We start from the raw sequence: 12,603 nt of genomic DNA, 5'->3' as shown, positions 1-12,603 counted from the left end.
GGTCGGATAAGGTTTTTATTTGTGAAGCAACACATATGGTAATGAGGTAAGGAGGTGCTCTGACTCAGGCTTGCTTGTCATACCCAAGCAAGAGTGCCCCACACTCGGAGACGCTCTTTTAGTTTCATGGGCCCGACTCTCTGGAACTCTCTCCCAGCTTTAGTGCGTGCAGCTCCCACAGTCGCTCGCTTCAAATCAGCTGTAAAGACCCACTTGCTCTCTCTTGCTTTCAATGCTCTTTAAGCCTGATATCTGTTATTAGCTGTTTTCTAAATTGCTATTTCAGGTTTTTCACTCCATCTCATTCATATGATTCTGTATGACACATGCATCCACAATGTTTAGAATTCACATCCTAGCCTTGTATTTAATGCATCATGCCTGTATTTAATGTAGTTGCATTGTTTTTTACTGTTTGTATTTAATGTACTATGCCCTGTATTTCACTGTATTTAACGTACTATGGTAAAGCATAAAATCACAGTGAAAGCATGGCAAAGCATAATAACATCACAGTGAAATCACATCTCAGCCAAATGCAAATAAAATAATACATAAAAATGCAAATAGAAGGACCTTTTAATTTATGTGCCGCCAAGTGCATGTACACAACACTTTTGTATCACACAAATACCACGAGTTGCATTTTCACGGCTTGTGACCAGTCTGGATTAAAAATGTACACCTCTGTAGAGATCAGATTCTGTACTGAAGGGGTCAAGTTCATCAACAGATGCTCTGTGTATTCCCAGGATCCCCTCAGATAGGTCCATGCCAGGGTGACTCCCCCTGCAGGAACATGCTTTAATAAACCCAGCTGTGGTGACTCCCCCTGCAGGAACATGCTTTAATAAACCCAGCTGTGGTGACTCCCCCTGCAGGAACATGCTTTAATAAACCCAGCTGTGGTTAGTCCCAAATCTGAATTATTAAACACGTAATCCATAAGATGTATTTCTCTTTTTCTTTTTGAATGGCAGTAACCGTTGCTATTAACTTGCTGAGCTCACTCCTGCAGTTTTGTACTTGTGAGAACATGTGAATACAAAAGTAAAAACCGGGACCATGTCACAATTTTAGTTACAATTTTAATAACAGTTTCCCACCGGGACAAAGAATTAAGATGGAGCTTGAGTCATTGCAGTCTATTTACTCAGTGTTTCCAGCCCCTGCCTTGATTTGATTAATCTGTATTGTATATTCCATTTACACTTAAAAAGTAATAAGTTAAACGTGACAAGAGAAAAATGATCACACCCTCAATCTTATGAGAATTACACAACTGTGCCTGTGGCCAAAAACCTGCTACCACTGCTGAATGCTGCAAACACTTCACCACTTTATACTTCACTTGCTGCATTGAATCTGTTCATCTGTCCTAATGGAAATCTGTAATGCATTATTAAAGCACACTCTGAAACACAAGCCATCCCTTATACAACTTGACCACAGTAAAATCACAGCAAAGTGTAATAAAGCACAGTGAAAGCATGGGAAAACATAGGGAAGCATTGTAAAGCACAGAGAGGTATGGTAAAGCATATTCAAACAATGGAAAATCAGGGAAAACTGTAGTAAATGCATGATATATAACTATGGTATAAAGATGGTAGAGTGCAAAAATACAGTGGTAAACTTGATAAGGGATCTGAAACAAAAACATATTGGAAATGTGAAAAAACATCAAGTTATCAAAAGTGCCCAGCCATTTAAAAGTGAAATGGTGCTTCTGCCTGATTTACTGTATAGAGAGTCTGGCAGTTCTCGCGTTTCCCTGATAACTTGGTGTGAGGGACTACCGTTCCTCTCAATATGCCTAAATGATGGAATGGTGATGGAACCAGACCGTAAAAGACTGTTAACCAGGATCTGAACATTCGTTTTTTCAGCCCATGTACCAGGATGCTGCAGATTATCTGTCATGTTGTACTGATGCATTTGCATATCCTGAAAAAACCCAGGCGAAGAACTAAAGGATTCTCCTCACAATAGAAGAGGGCGATAGGGGTCAGATAGCATGGGGTCCTTCATTTCAGGAAATGAAACGCAGGCATTAGCACAGCTGGGCGCCTCACTGTTTGCTCGCTCTTGTTCCAAGCTATTGGCAGGATGGATGCGCTCACAAGGAGAGCCAGTTGTTGACCGATGGGATAGCTTTCTGAATCAGCTGGGTGCTGCAGCTGTTGCTTCTCAAATTTAAAGCATCCTCAATGTACTGTGTTTTGCAGAGCAAGCGGCTTAAAATGCCATTTCTTATTTAAATATGTTTGGATAAATCAGACACAGACCTCTTCTTTTTTTTGAACATCCTATTTTATGGTCAGTTAAATATTTTCTGCTTCAGTTCCTTTCTCTAAGCAGCCCTTTATATCTTCAGAGAAAGCCATGATAACATTCAAAAGCCAGATTACAGCGACTCCAGTTACTGTGGGTAATTACAGCTCCCTAAAGAGAACATTTCAGTCAAACTGCGAGGGTCAACATGACAGGAGCACTCCTGTTTAGTCAGCGACCATCACCCAATGAGTAAAAGCAATTACAGCAGCCAGCATGACTTAGGAAGCAGACTTTACCAACCATTCCTGGTCACAGTGTCCACACCCATTCTCTGTACCAGATATCCTTGTTTTTCTATTGGAAATGTATTTGTTTCTAATCTATGTAACTAACCATATCTCTACTATAGAGCCTGTTCACTAAACAGTGACCCATGGGTCTTTAGATTGGGTATTAAAAATCATTGTACTATGCATTTATCACAGTCTACCATGGTTTGCCGTGTTTTAAAATTTGAATACCATACCTCTCTATCCTTTCTACCTGTGCTTAACCATGCTTTTACTATGCTTTACTACACTTTGCTTTTACTATGCAAAACCTTTATCTGGGAAGACCCATTTAGACTGTAAAGTTATGGGTAAACCCCATTAAAAAGGTTTATAATGTGATCATTTCAAAGCGGGTAGTATTTAAACCGTCGCTATTCTGATCAGTTGAACAGACCCTGGTTCTAGCGAGTGTTATTTTTGAACTCACTCTATTGAATGATCTCAAAGCATGGCTCGTTTTAGTGGCAGCTCATTTACGATTTAAGATGTCGTGCTTTACCCTGCTAATAAATGATAATACGTGTAACGGCCCCTTTGTTAAAACCAAGGCGTGGTAACTGCTAATCCAAACACGATTCTGATTCTGTGGTTTTGCTCTTCAAAAAGTGGGTGTTTGTTTGCGATTACAGAGGGCTGTAGAGAATGCAGACTCCGCTATCACGAATGGGGAACACTGCAGAACACCAGCAGACCTTGTTGTCTCTTCAGTTTGTATGCACCCTCTAAAGTTTCGGTTGCTCCCGTTTACAAACCATTCGATCAAGAACATATTATGCCCCCGGCAATGCTTTGTTTTTGTTCACAAAGAATTTTTTTTTTTTCTAAAGCCAGCTGATTCCTTGATATGGGGTTGTCATTGGAGGCGTGGCATTTGTTGCATTATTATGAGAGAAGCTGTGTGTAGCTTAACTGTCATTCAAACTGTTCAAATCTGCACAGCCAATGCAGTAGGTGTAGCCTACCTTACCTGCTCCTCTCAACTTTTGGCTTTCCATTCTGTCGCAGGGAGGTGTTTGAGGGATATCCTAATTCGGCGTGTGTGTCCTAACCAATACTTTTGTTGGTCCTGTTTGATTTTAAGAGAAAGTGGACTTTACTACTATACGGAGCTGCAATCAATCAAAATTAAAAAGACGCGGTTCGGGATTTTAGTGTAAATGGGGCGATTTAGTTTTTAGTAGCAGCCGCAGCCTGGAGGAGTATCCTTATATTCTTTGATTTGTAATTGTTTTGAATACTGTGCCTGCATCGATCCTGCTGCTTGGAATTACGAGGTGAGTTCTCCGCGGGCTGCACTGCACTGTACACGAGCTGGAATATTCATCAGAATTACTGTCTGCTCGCTCCGTGCAAGGTGTGCCGTACAACGAGGTGAGGTTTCTTGGAAGGCGAGGCACGAAGGAGCGTTACAGGTTTTGTGGCTTAACGAGTTACGTTTAAAATGGAGCTTAGGTTAAATACACAACTACTGTAGTTCAAAAGCTATTCATGCACAAGTTGTCTTTTGAAATCAGTAGCCATATGATAACTTGTAAAATGAAAGTATGTTTTTTTTTGATAAACAGTTGCCCTTACGAAAAAAAAAGATTCCTTGATACTGAATTGTGTAGTGTGTTGGTGTTTATGACTCAAACAGTACAACTAGCACCTGTATACTAATCTTAATAGGAAGAATTTGACTATAATTCCATTGATGTACAGAAGTGATGTACACAATAGGAGTCACTTAAATCACACTCAGTAAGAGTCCGTACAATATATACCTAAAAGGTTGTGTGTTATCTACATGGTAACTGGCAACGAGGGGGAGTAACGCGTTACTGTAATCTGATTTTGTAAGTGTGATGTGACATTGCCCTCCTGCTTTCAGTTCAGTTTAAAACAATTGTAAATCTTTCTGGGGAACACAAGGGAACAAAGCAGAGAAGTAAACAATAGTACTTTTGGAATAGTAAATGATACATATCTTTAAAAAAACAGAACTAAAAGCATGCTGTAGAAATAGGGACCTTCCTGGGATATTTTTTTTCTGCCTGTTTTTCTTGCCACTGAATCACTTCTCCAGACGTCTACAGCTATGGACAACAGTTTTGCATCAGCTAGAATTTTAGAATTGAGCTGAAGTATATGGAAAACTACACAGCGGTATGTAATTCAATATGTTAACATTATTCATGTGGTTTAATTGGACTATAGGGGGATGCAAACCCTTTGTCCAGAGCAGTATGCGTCTCTGGTTTGCTTACAGCCCATGAGCACACGATTCCAACCTTCTCCTTAAACTCTGTCTAGAGGTCATTCTCCTAAGCACCACCCCGTCCCAAGACACATTACCGACTCTGCACTCACATTACCGACTCTGCACTCACATTACTGACTCTGCACTCACCAGAACAGCAACGGACGAGCTCCACGTGTGTTCAACTTATTAACTCTTACATTATGAATACTTCTTCTGGGATCTACCATTATGTCTTTAGAATCCTTTTCAGCATAGTTAAAATAAAACAATGCCCCAGCTAGAATTAGTCGTTCCCCTGTCTACCAATCAAAATGATCCAATCAACGGTATATTATAATACCGGCACACTGAAATTGGCTGAAACTGGCTTTAAAATAATATGATGTCCGGTCATGATTAGGGGTGTAATGATACATGGTGTATTGCTGAACTGGGATACTATCTTTACATATCACATTGTAATATAGGTCTATATCATTTGTATCGTGATGCATATCAGGTCAGGGTTAGTGTATCAATTACATCTCTAGTCATGTTGTCGATTTAGTGGAACCTATTCAAAAACTGTATTTAAGAATTGTATGGTAACACTTTATATTGTGTCTGTAATTACTGTGTATTTACTTAGCAAATACATGCACACTTACACATAGTTACAATGTTATTATGCACAGTTACAATGTTATTATGCATAGTTATTTTTATTATTTATTTATTAGCAGATGCCCTTATCCAGGGTGACTTACAATTGTTACAAGATATCACATTATTTTTATATACAACTACATTATTTTTTACACATTATTTTTTTACATACAGGTACCCATTTATACAGTTGGGTTTTTACTGGAGCAAGCTAGATAAAGTACCTTGCTCAAGGGTACAGCAGCAGTGTCCCCCACCTGGGATTGAACCCACGACCCTCCAGTCAAGAGTCCAGAGCCCTAACCACTACTCCACACTGCTGTTACAATGTACTTAATGTGTCGATATATGTCAGTACACAATTGTATCAGAAAAGGGTTAAGTAAAGTGCTACCTATTTTATTTTATTTAAGTTTGTTTTTATGAAGTAAGCCAGCTACCACGATTCAAAGTCTTTACGATGCCAACCAAAGTGATTCCTGTATTTCATACATACAGAAGTCTGGGGTTAGTTCATCTCTCCAGAGCAGTGTGAGTACAGAGAGGCTGGTGTGGAAGGTGGATGTGGAAGATTGTCTGTGTGGTCCGGTTTGCAATACACTGCTCAGCTCTTTATCCCTTGTGTTCCAGAATGCTTACTTGTAGGGTGCAGGATCTCAGGGGAGTACGTGTCGGGAAACACATCACTCCTCTCCACTGTGTCCTGCTGTTTCTCCTCCTCTGCAATGCTCCAACAGGTAAGAACGAAATGCCTTTCCTGATATGCGGTGATAGATTTATCCTGATCACAGCACCCAAATGTGTGCTCTGGAACTTGGATTGCAAAACCAACACCTCAATATGAATCAAGCAATGTCTGCCCTTGTTGGGAAGAGTTAGTAAAACCTACAAATTGATTTATTTATCCCAGCCCAATATGTTTCATCTGGGTAAAGAAACCTTCTTTAAAACAAGTTTCTTTAGTGAGACTTTTTGTGAATCATGTCACAAAAGCAGCCAGTCTGTTATTCCCTCTAAGTTTAAATGGACGTATCGGGGTCTGTTGAATTTATCAGTAGATCTAACTGCGTTTTAAATCTTAAAAGGAAGAGATCTGAAAACCAGCATCAAATATCTCAATTCGAGTCCCTTTAGGGTATGTTCATATTTAATGGAAAATAAAGTGGCAGGTTGGATACTAATTTAATATTTAAACAGTGGCTGTATTTACTGTTTAGACCCCATTACAATAATCACACTATCTACCTTTTTCACTATGTGGTAGTCTCATCTTATCTAGTCTATACCCCAGAAGTGGAGGCTAACTTAATGACTAAAAACAATAGGGCAGTCACAAAGCTCTTTACTCCAGATCATCATTAGCACAATTTTTTCAGAAAAGAAAAAAATCACCCAATAAAGTTAAGAAGCTTGAAATGAAGTAGCTCACGTGTTTAATATAGGGGCTTGTCATTTTGTTGTAATTCTCGCTTTGTTTCTTAATCATTTTGAAAGTAAAATTAGTGGGTTTTTTTTCCTTTAAGAGTAAAAAACGGTGCTAATGACGTTTTGGAGTAAATCACTTTGAGAATATATCCCGTGTTGTTGTGACTAACCTGATAAAGAAATACGTCAATGTCATGCCATGTTGTCATTGTTATGCATTGATGTTAAACTGGTGTATTGTTTACCGGTAAATACTTTGACTTGATTTCGATGGAATGTGGTAGAACCCACAGACAACTAAAAAGAGAAAGGTCAGAGTGAATAGCAGAGAAGGGCTCAGCCTCACCACTGCACTGCACCCATTCATTTCAAGTGGGCTGCATGTTTTTGCTCTAGCACTAGTGCTTGTTTGGACTAGCAGTTATCGGAACTCATTTCACTGACATTCCATAACGGCAGCGTGTCACACAGCACTTCTCACAACAGGCACTCTGCTGTTACCAATAATGACAAGAGGCACTCAAGCCTTTTGTACAGTGGTTAAGGTGCTAGCCCTAACCCTAACCCCTGTGGGTGACACTAGATTATGCCTTTTGCCACGGTTACCATTTAAAGCTTCATGCCAGGACCTGGCTCTGGTCTAGTCCAACAAGTGAAGTGTGTTCACTGAGTTTACACAGGTCCATGATGAGTAAAGCACAGCCTGCCGCAGGCACGGCACCTGTCTGCGGCTGATAATTCAGATGACAGTGCTTTGTTTCGTCTTTGATTTGCTTACTAAAGCAATCTGAGATACCTATATAAAGTAATATTAGATTATGGTGTTGAGAGTGGTCATTTTCTAGTCCCAAGGTGTCCTCTAGTGACCTCTAGTGGCTTTGATGCAGTAATGTAAAACCTATTAAGACCACCAAAGTGAGACATCAATGGTAGGATGGCCCTAATATTGAAGCTCTATTAAAATTGAATTCAATGGAATCGGGAGCGCAAAAATAGGGCCTTAATTGAGGGGTGGCCTTTGTACTGAGGGTTCACTGTACATTAGAATGACAAAAACACCAATAAACACAGGCATTGAAAAAGACTGCTATATCCCCAAAGGCATATTCCCATACAGTATTCTAAAAATGGATGAACCTCAATATTTTGACAGCACTGTTGTTGGCAACTAATACTCACCATGCAACATTGTTATCGACAGGCATTTGAAAAGGCAGAAAAACCTGTTTCTCTTTCATGGCACTGTGCAGTTGTGATGAAGCTATTGTTCAGTAATAAGCTAGGGTAGAGTTCAGAGAGTGTAAGAAGGTGTTTGTTTCCGTCCAGAGGCAAAATATATGTATTTAAGACAGATCGCATTTTCATAATAATCAAAAGTAAAATGTACTGCAAATATGTGTCTTTCCTTTGATGCATTGTGTCCTCATAATGAGTAAATCAGCGGTGATATATTATTAGTAATGATTTGAAGTGGCATTGGCCTTTTGTGAGATTTCATCTAAGGCTATGAATTGATGCTGTGAGCTCACCGCTACGGAATAATGACAATAAGAAAAGAAAATGACATCAAGTAACCCTGCCTTTTGTGTGAGCTGTCCTTTAAGCAGGGTTACATACAGCATATCTGCTAGTAAACCCGCACGCCAGAGCGTAGCATCCGAGGAAAAGCAAACCACAGTGCAGCAAAGCGTACCAGGCGCTGCAAAGTTACAACTCCCCGTGTTCGGTTAGCTCAGCATTACAGAATTTATACAAAAAAAAAAAAAAAATCACGCAACAGTGACCAATTCAGAAATGATGTCTGAAATAAACAACACGCATTCCACTGAACACAAGAGTGTTTCTCTCCCTTCTTTAACAGGTGATATGATTTCCTCCAAAGAGATTTGATATACTGTAATATGGTACAAATTATACTTTTCTTTTCCGGCCTATTCAGAATGAAAGAATATTCGAAAGCTCGTTAGAATTTTGAAAGATTTTTCAAACATGATAAACCCAATGTTTGTTCGTGTGCCATCAGCTTTTTGTCACATTTAAGAATGTCAAAAACGTCTTCTTCGTTGGTGTTACCAGTGAAACGTCCTCGCCGCGACAAAACAAATCAAAATATAAGGACTACTTATTGATTTTTTATACTGTTAAATAGCAGGAGCAGGTAGTGATGTAAATTCAAGCAGGTGTCAGGAATCAGTAATGACAGAGGAAGAGCAGTAACCTTCAGGGCAAACTTCTCACATTTTCACACCAACTTCACACTGAGCGGTGCTCCCAATGGCAGAGGCTTAGTTCCACTGCTCAACAGAAGACATGATTTACTAGATAACTGGGTATTTTATAAAGGTGATCTTTCGGTGTTGTGGAGTGAGGAGTCAATAACATTAAAAAAAACAAAAAAAACGAGTGTATAGTATTGTTAATTCAAACATAGCTGGCTAAAATCTGTTCCCCTGATCGGTTGTCTCCTGTACGTTCAAAAGTGATTGAAGCATCTCGAGACAACCAAGGGATAAAACCGTTGCTATCCTCAGGTAAAAGGATATCAAAACACAGAAATGGTAAGTTACAAACTAAAGGGGTACTAACAGTAATAATGTACCGGCGGTGAATGAAGGATGGCTTATCATGCAGGCGTAGGTTATTACTTAAATATCGTTTGTCTTTATTAAAGCAATGGGTCTCTGCTTTAACTTGTAGGTGAAACTGGGTTCCTGGGAGGCTCCAAAGTCGTTTTTCCCGGTGGATGCAGTGCGCCCTGGGGGCTGAGTAAAGGCACCCAGGTCCCTGTGCTCTCCAATCTCACAGTGTGTCTGGACATCAGACTGACTGCGCCCGGCCCTTGGGAAGCCTTTACTTACAAGACTTTGAAAGCAACCAATTATGACCTGGGGATTGTTGGGAGCGATGGATTGATCACTGTCTGGCTGCTGGGTCAATCTTTCAACGTGTCCCAGAGCTTACCTGTAATGACGTGGAACACCCTCTGCTTGGAATGGAACGGAAGAGACAACAGGCTATCGCTCAGAGTAAACGGAAGCCAGTTTCAGAAAAACATCACTGGTGATACTATCCCCGAGAATGGAACGCTGTTACTGGGCTGTTCAGGAAACAGCACAGCCACGGGCATGGGGGAAATGTACTTATTCAGGCTGTGGGATACATCAAGCGGTCACCCTGCCAGCCCCTGCGAGAACGGCAATGTCATTGACTGGGATGACAGACAGTGGAGCTTTAATCGAAGCACTCTCATCCCTGACCCCTCTCTGCAGTGCAGTAAGTACAACAGCAAGCTCTGTGGGAGCCACCGCCTCCTCAGCTGCTCTGGGTTTTAATTAAACGTAGAGCTAGATCGTCTTTATTGACTCAAGCAGATAGTCTAGATAGTCTTTATCAAGTCTTTATCAGGCAAATATATCCAAGCGCTCATTTCATAATAAAAAAACACAAAACAAAACATTGTCTCTAAGTCACCATTCAAAGCAATGGCTCTTATGTTAGGAATAACTTTGCTGTCAGTGTTTCCCATTGAAGACCCCGTGGCAGAGAGGTAAACGGGTCAATAGCCGCTTCTAATGTATATCATGCATTACATGTCTTTATTAATATCTGTCGTTTTGTATTTTTCTTTCAAAAATATTGGTAGTTTTAAAGCATGATTGAAAACGTACTTTTTAAAATGAAATCTTACAGTCCAAACTGTTCCTCCAGTCCACCTCCCCTGACTGGATTTCTGTGGCCTTTCATACACAGCTGGGCCTGGATTCAATCAAAAATAAAGCAGCGCTGTAGCCATTGTAAAGTAAAGCTATGGTGGTGAAACCCACTGATTTAATTCAGGCCCTGGGTCTATTTTCCAAAGGATAATTAATTGGCTAAATTAACAAATGCTTCAACAGCTGCCCCAACAAATAGTTCAACAAATGCTTTAACAAATGCAACAAGGTTTGCCCCAACAGCTGCCTAACAAATGCTTCAACAAATGCAAAAGATGCCCAAACAAATGCTTCCACAAATGCTTCAGCAAATGCTGCAAGTACATCCAGTCCTCTGAGTGTCACAGGTGAACATATGTTGTATGTCTTTATTAAAGCAATGTGTCTCTGCTTTAACTTGTAGGTGAAACTGGGTTCCTGGGAGGCTCCAAAGTCGTTTTTCCCGGTGGATGCAGTGCGCCCTGGGGGCTGAGTAAAGGCACCCAGGTCCCTGTGCTCTCCAATCTCACAGTGTGTCTGGACATCAGACTGACTGCGCCCGGCCCTTGGGAAGCCTTTACTTACAAGACTTTGAAAGCAACCAATTATGACCTGGGGATTGTTGGGAGCGATGGATTGATCACTGTCTGGCTGCTGGGTCAATCTTTCAACGTGTCCCAGAGCTTACCTGTAATGACGTGGAACACCCTCTGCTTGGAATGGAACGGAAGAGACAACAGGCTATCGCTCAGAGTAAACGGAAGCCAGTTTCAGAAAAACATCACTGGTGATACTATCCCCGAGAATGGAATGCTGTTACTGGGCTGTTCAGGAAACAGCACAGCCACGGGCATGGGGGAAATGTACTTATTCAGGCTGTGGGATACATCAAGCGGTCACCCTGCCAGCCCCTGCGAGAACGGCAATGTCATTGACTGGGATGACAGACAGTGGAGCTTCAATCGAAGCACTCTCATCCCTGACCCCTCTCTGCAGTGCAGTAAGTACAACAGCAAGCTCTGTGGGAGCCACCGCCTCCTCAGCTGCTCTGGGTTTTAATTAAACGTAGAGCTAGATCGTCTTTATTGACTCAAGCAGATAGTCTAGATAGTCTTTATCAAGTCTTTATCAGGCAAATATATCCAAGCGCTCATTTCATAATAAAAAAACACAAAACAAAACATTGTCTCTAAGTCACCATTCAAAGCAATGGCTCTTATGTTAGGAATAACTTTGCTGTCAGTGTTTCCCATTGAAGACCCCGTGGCAGAGAGGTAAACGGGTCAATAGCCGCTTCTAATGTATATCATGCATTACATGTCTTTATTAATATCTGTCGTTTTGTATTTTTCTTTAAACAATGTCGGTAGTTTTAAAGCATGATTGAAAACGTACTTTTTAAAATGAAATCTTACAGTCCAAACTGTTCCTCCAGTCCACCTCCCCTGACTGGATTTCTGTGGCCTTTCATACACAGCTGGGCCTGGATTCAATCAAAAATAAAGCAGCGCTGTAGCCATTGTAAAGTAAAGCTATGGTGGTGAAACCCACTGATTTAATTCAGGCCCTGGGTCTATTTTCCAAAGAATAATTAATTGGCTAAATTAACAAATGCTTCAACAGCTGCCCCAACAAATAGTTCAACAAATGCTTTAACTAATGCAACAAGGTTTGCCCCAACAGCTGCTCCAGCAAATGCTGCAAGCACATCCGGTCCTCTGAATGTCACAGGTAAGCATAAACAGGCAGAACCTGACTTGTGGTTGAAATACTAATACGCTTTTTGTTCGTGCCAACAGTGTACACTGCGTCAGTATTGCTTGTGGGCCAGAGGATTGCTATTATTGCACTGGCAAAGCTCTGTGCTATTATGATACTGTAGTTTAATGTATACTGTTTAACAGTCTGGCAGGAGGTCAGCCAGCAAGACGGGTTCATGTTCTCATTATGGAAGTACAGTGCAGTTCACAGAATGGAAAACAAAGAGCTT

The 12,603-nt window shown here is 40.7% G+C and overlaps 1 protein-coding gene across 6 annotated transcripts in view; it reads left to right on the top strand.

The window, feature by feature from the left end:
* Nucleotides 1-3,533: 3,533 nt before the first annotated feature.
* The window catches only part of LOC117407077 (adhesion G-protein coupled receptor G2-like), a 32,707-nt gene continuing 23,637 nt past the window's right edge, over nucleotides 3,534-12,603 (top strand). For 2 of the 6 annotated variants that reach the window (XM_059030723.1, XM_059030721.1), the window contains exons 1-5: nucleotides 3,534-3,883; nucleotides 6,127-6,233; nucleotides 9,619-10,194; nucleotides 11,038-11,613; nucleotides 12,297-12,344. In XM_059030723.1, coding sequence (XP_058886706.1) covers nucleotides 6,128-6,233; nucleotides 9,619-10,194; nucleotides 11,038-11,613; nucleotides 12,297-12,344 — 1,306 coding nt within the window. In that variant the 5' untranslated portion in view covers nucleotides 3,534-3,883; nucleotide 6,127. Of the gene's footprint in view, nucleotides 3,981-6,126; nucleotides 6,234-9,618; nucleotides 10,195-11,037; nucleotides 11,614-12,296; nucleotides 12,345-12,603 lie in introns of all 6 variants that reach the window. The other 4 variants (XM_059030725.1, XM_059030724.1, XM_059030722.1 and 1 more) reach the window with 3 other exon arrangements.

The sequence above is a fragment of the Acipenser ruthenus genome, chromosome 9, assembly GCF_902713425.1.
Source record: "Acipenser ruthenus chromosome 9, fAciRut3.2 maternal haplotype, whole genome shotgun sequence".
NCBI lineage: Eukaryota > Metazoa > Chordata > Actinopteri > Acipenseriformes > Acipenseridae > Acipenser > Acipenser ruthenus.
This window is presented reverse-complemented; position numbering and strand designations above follow the sequence as displayed.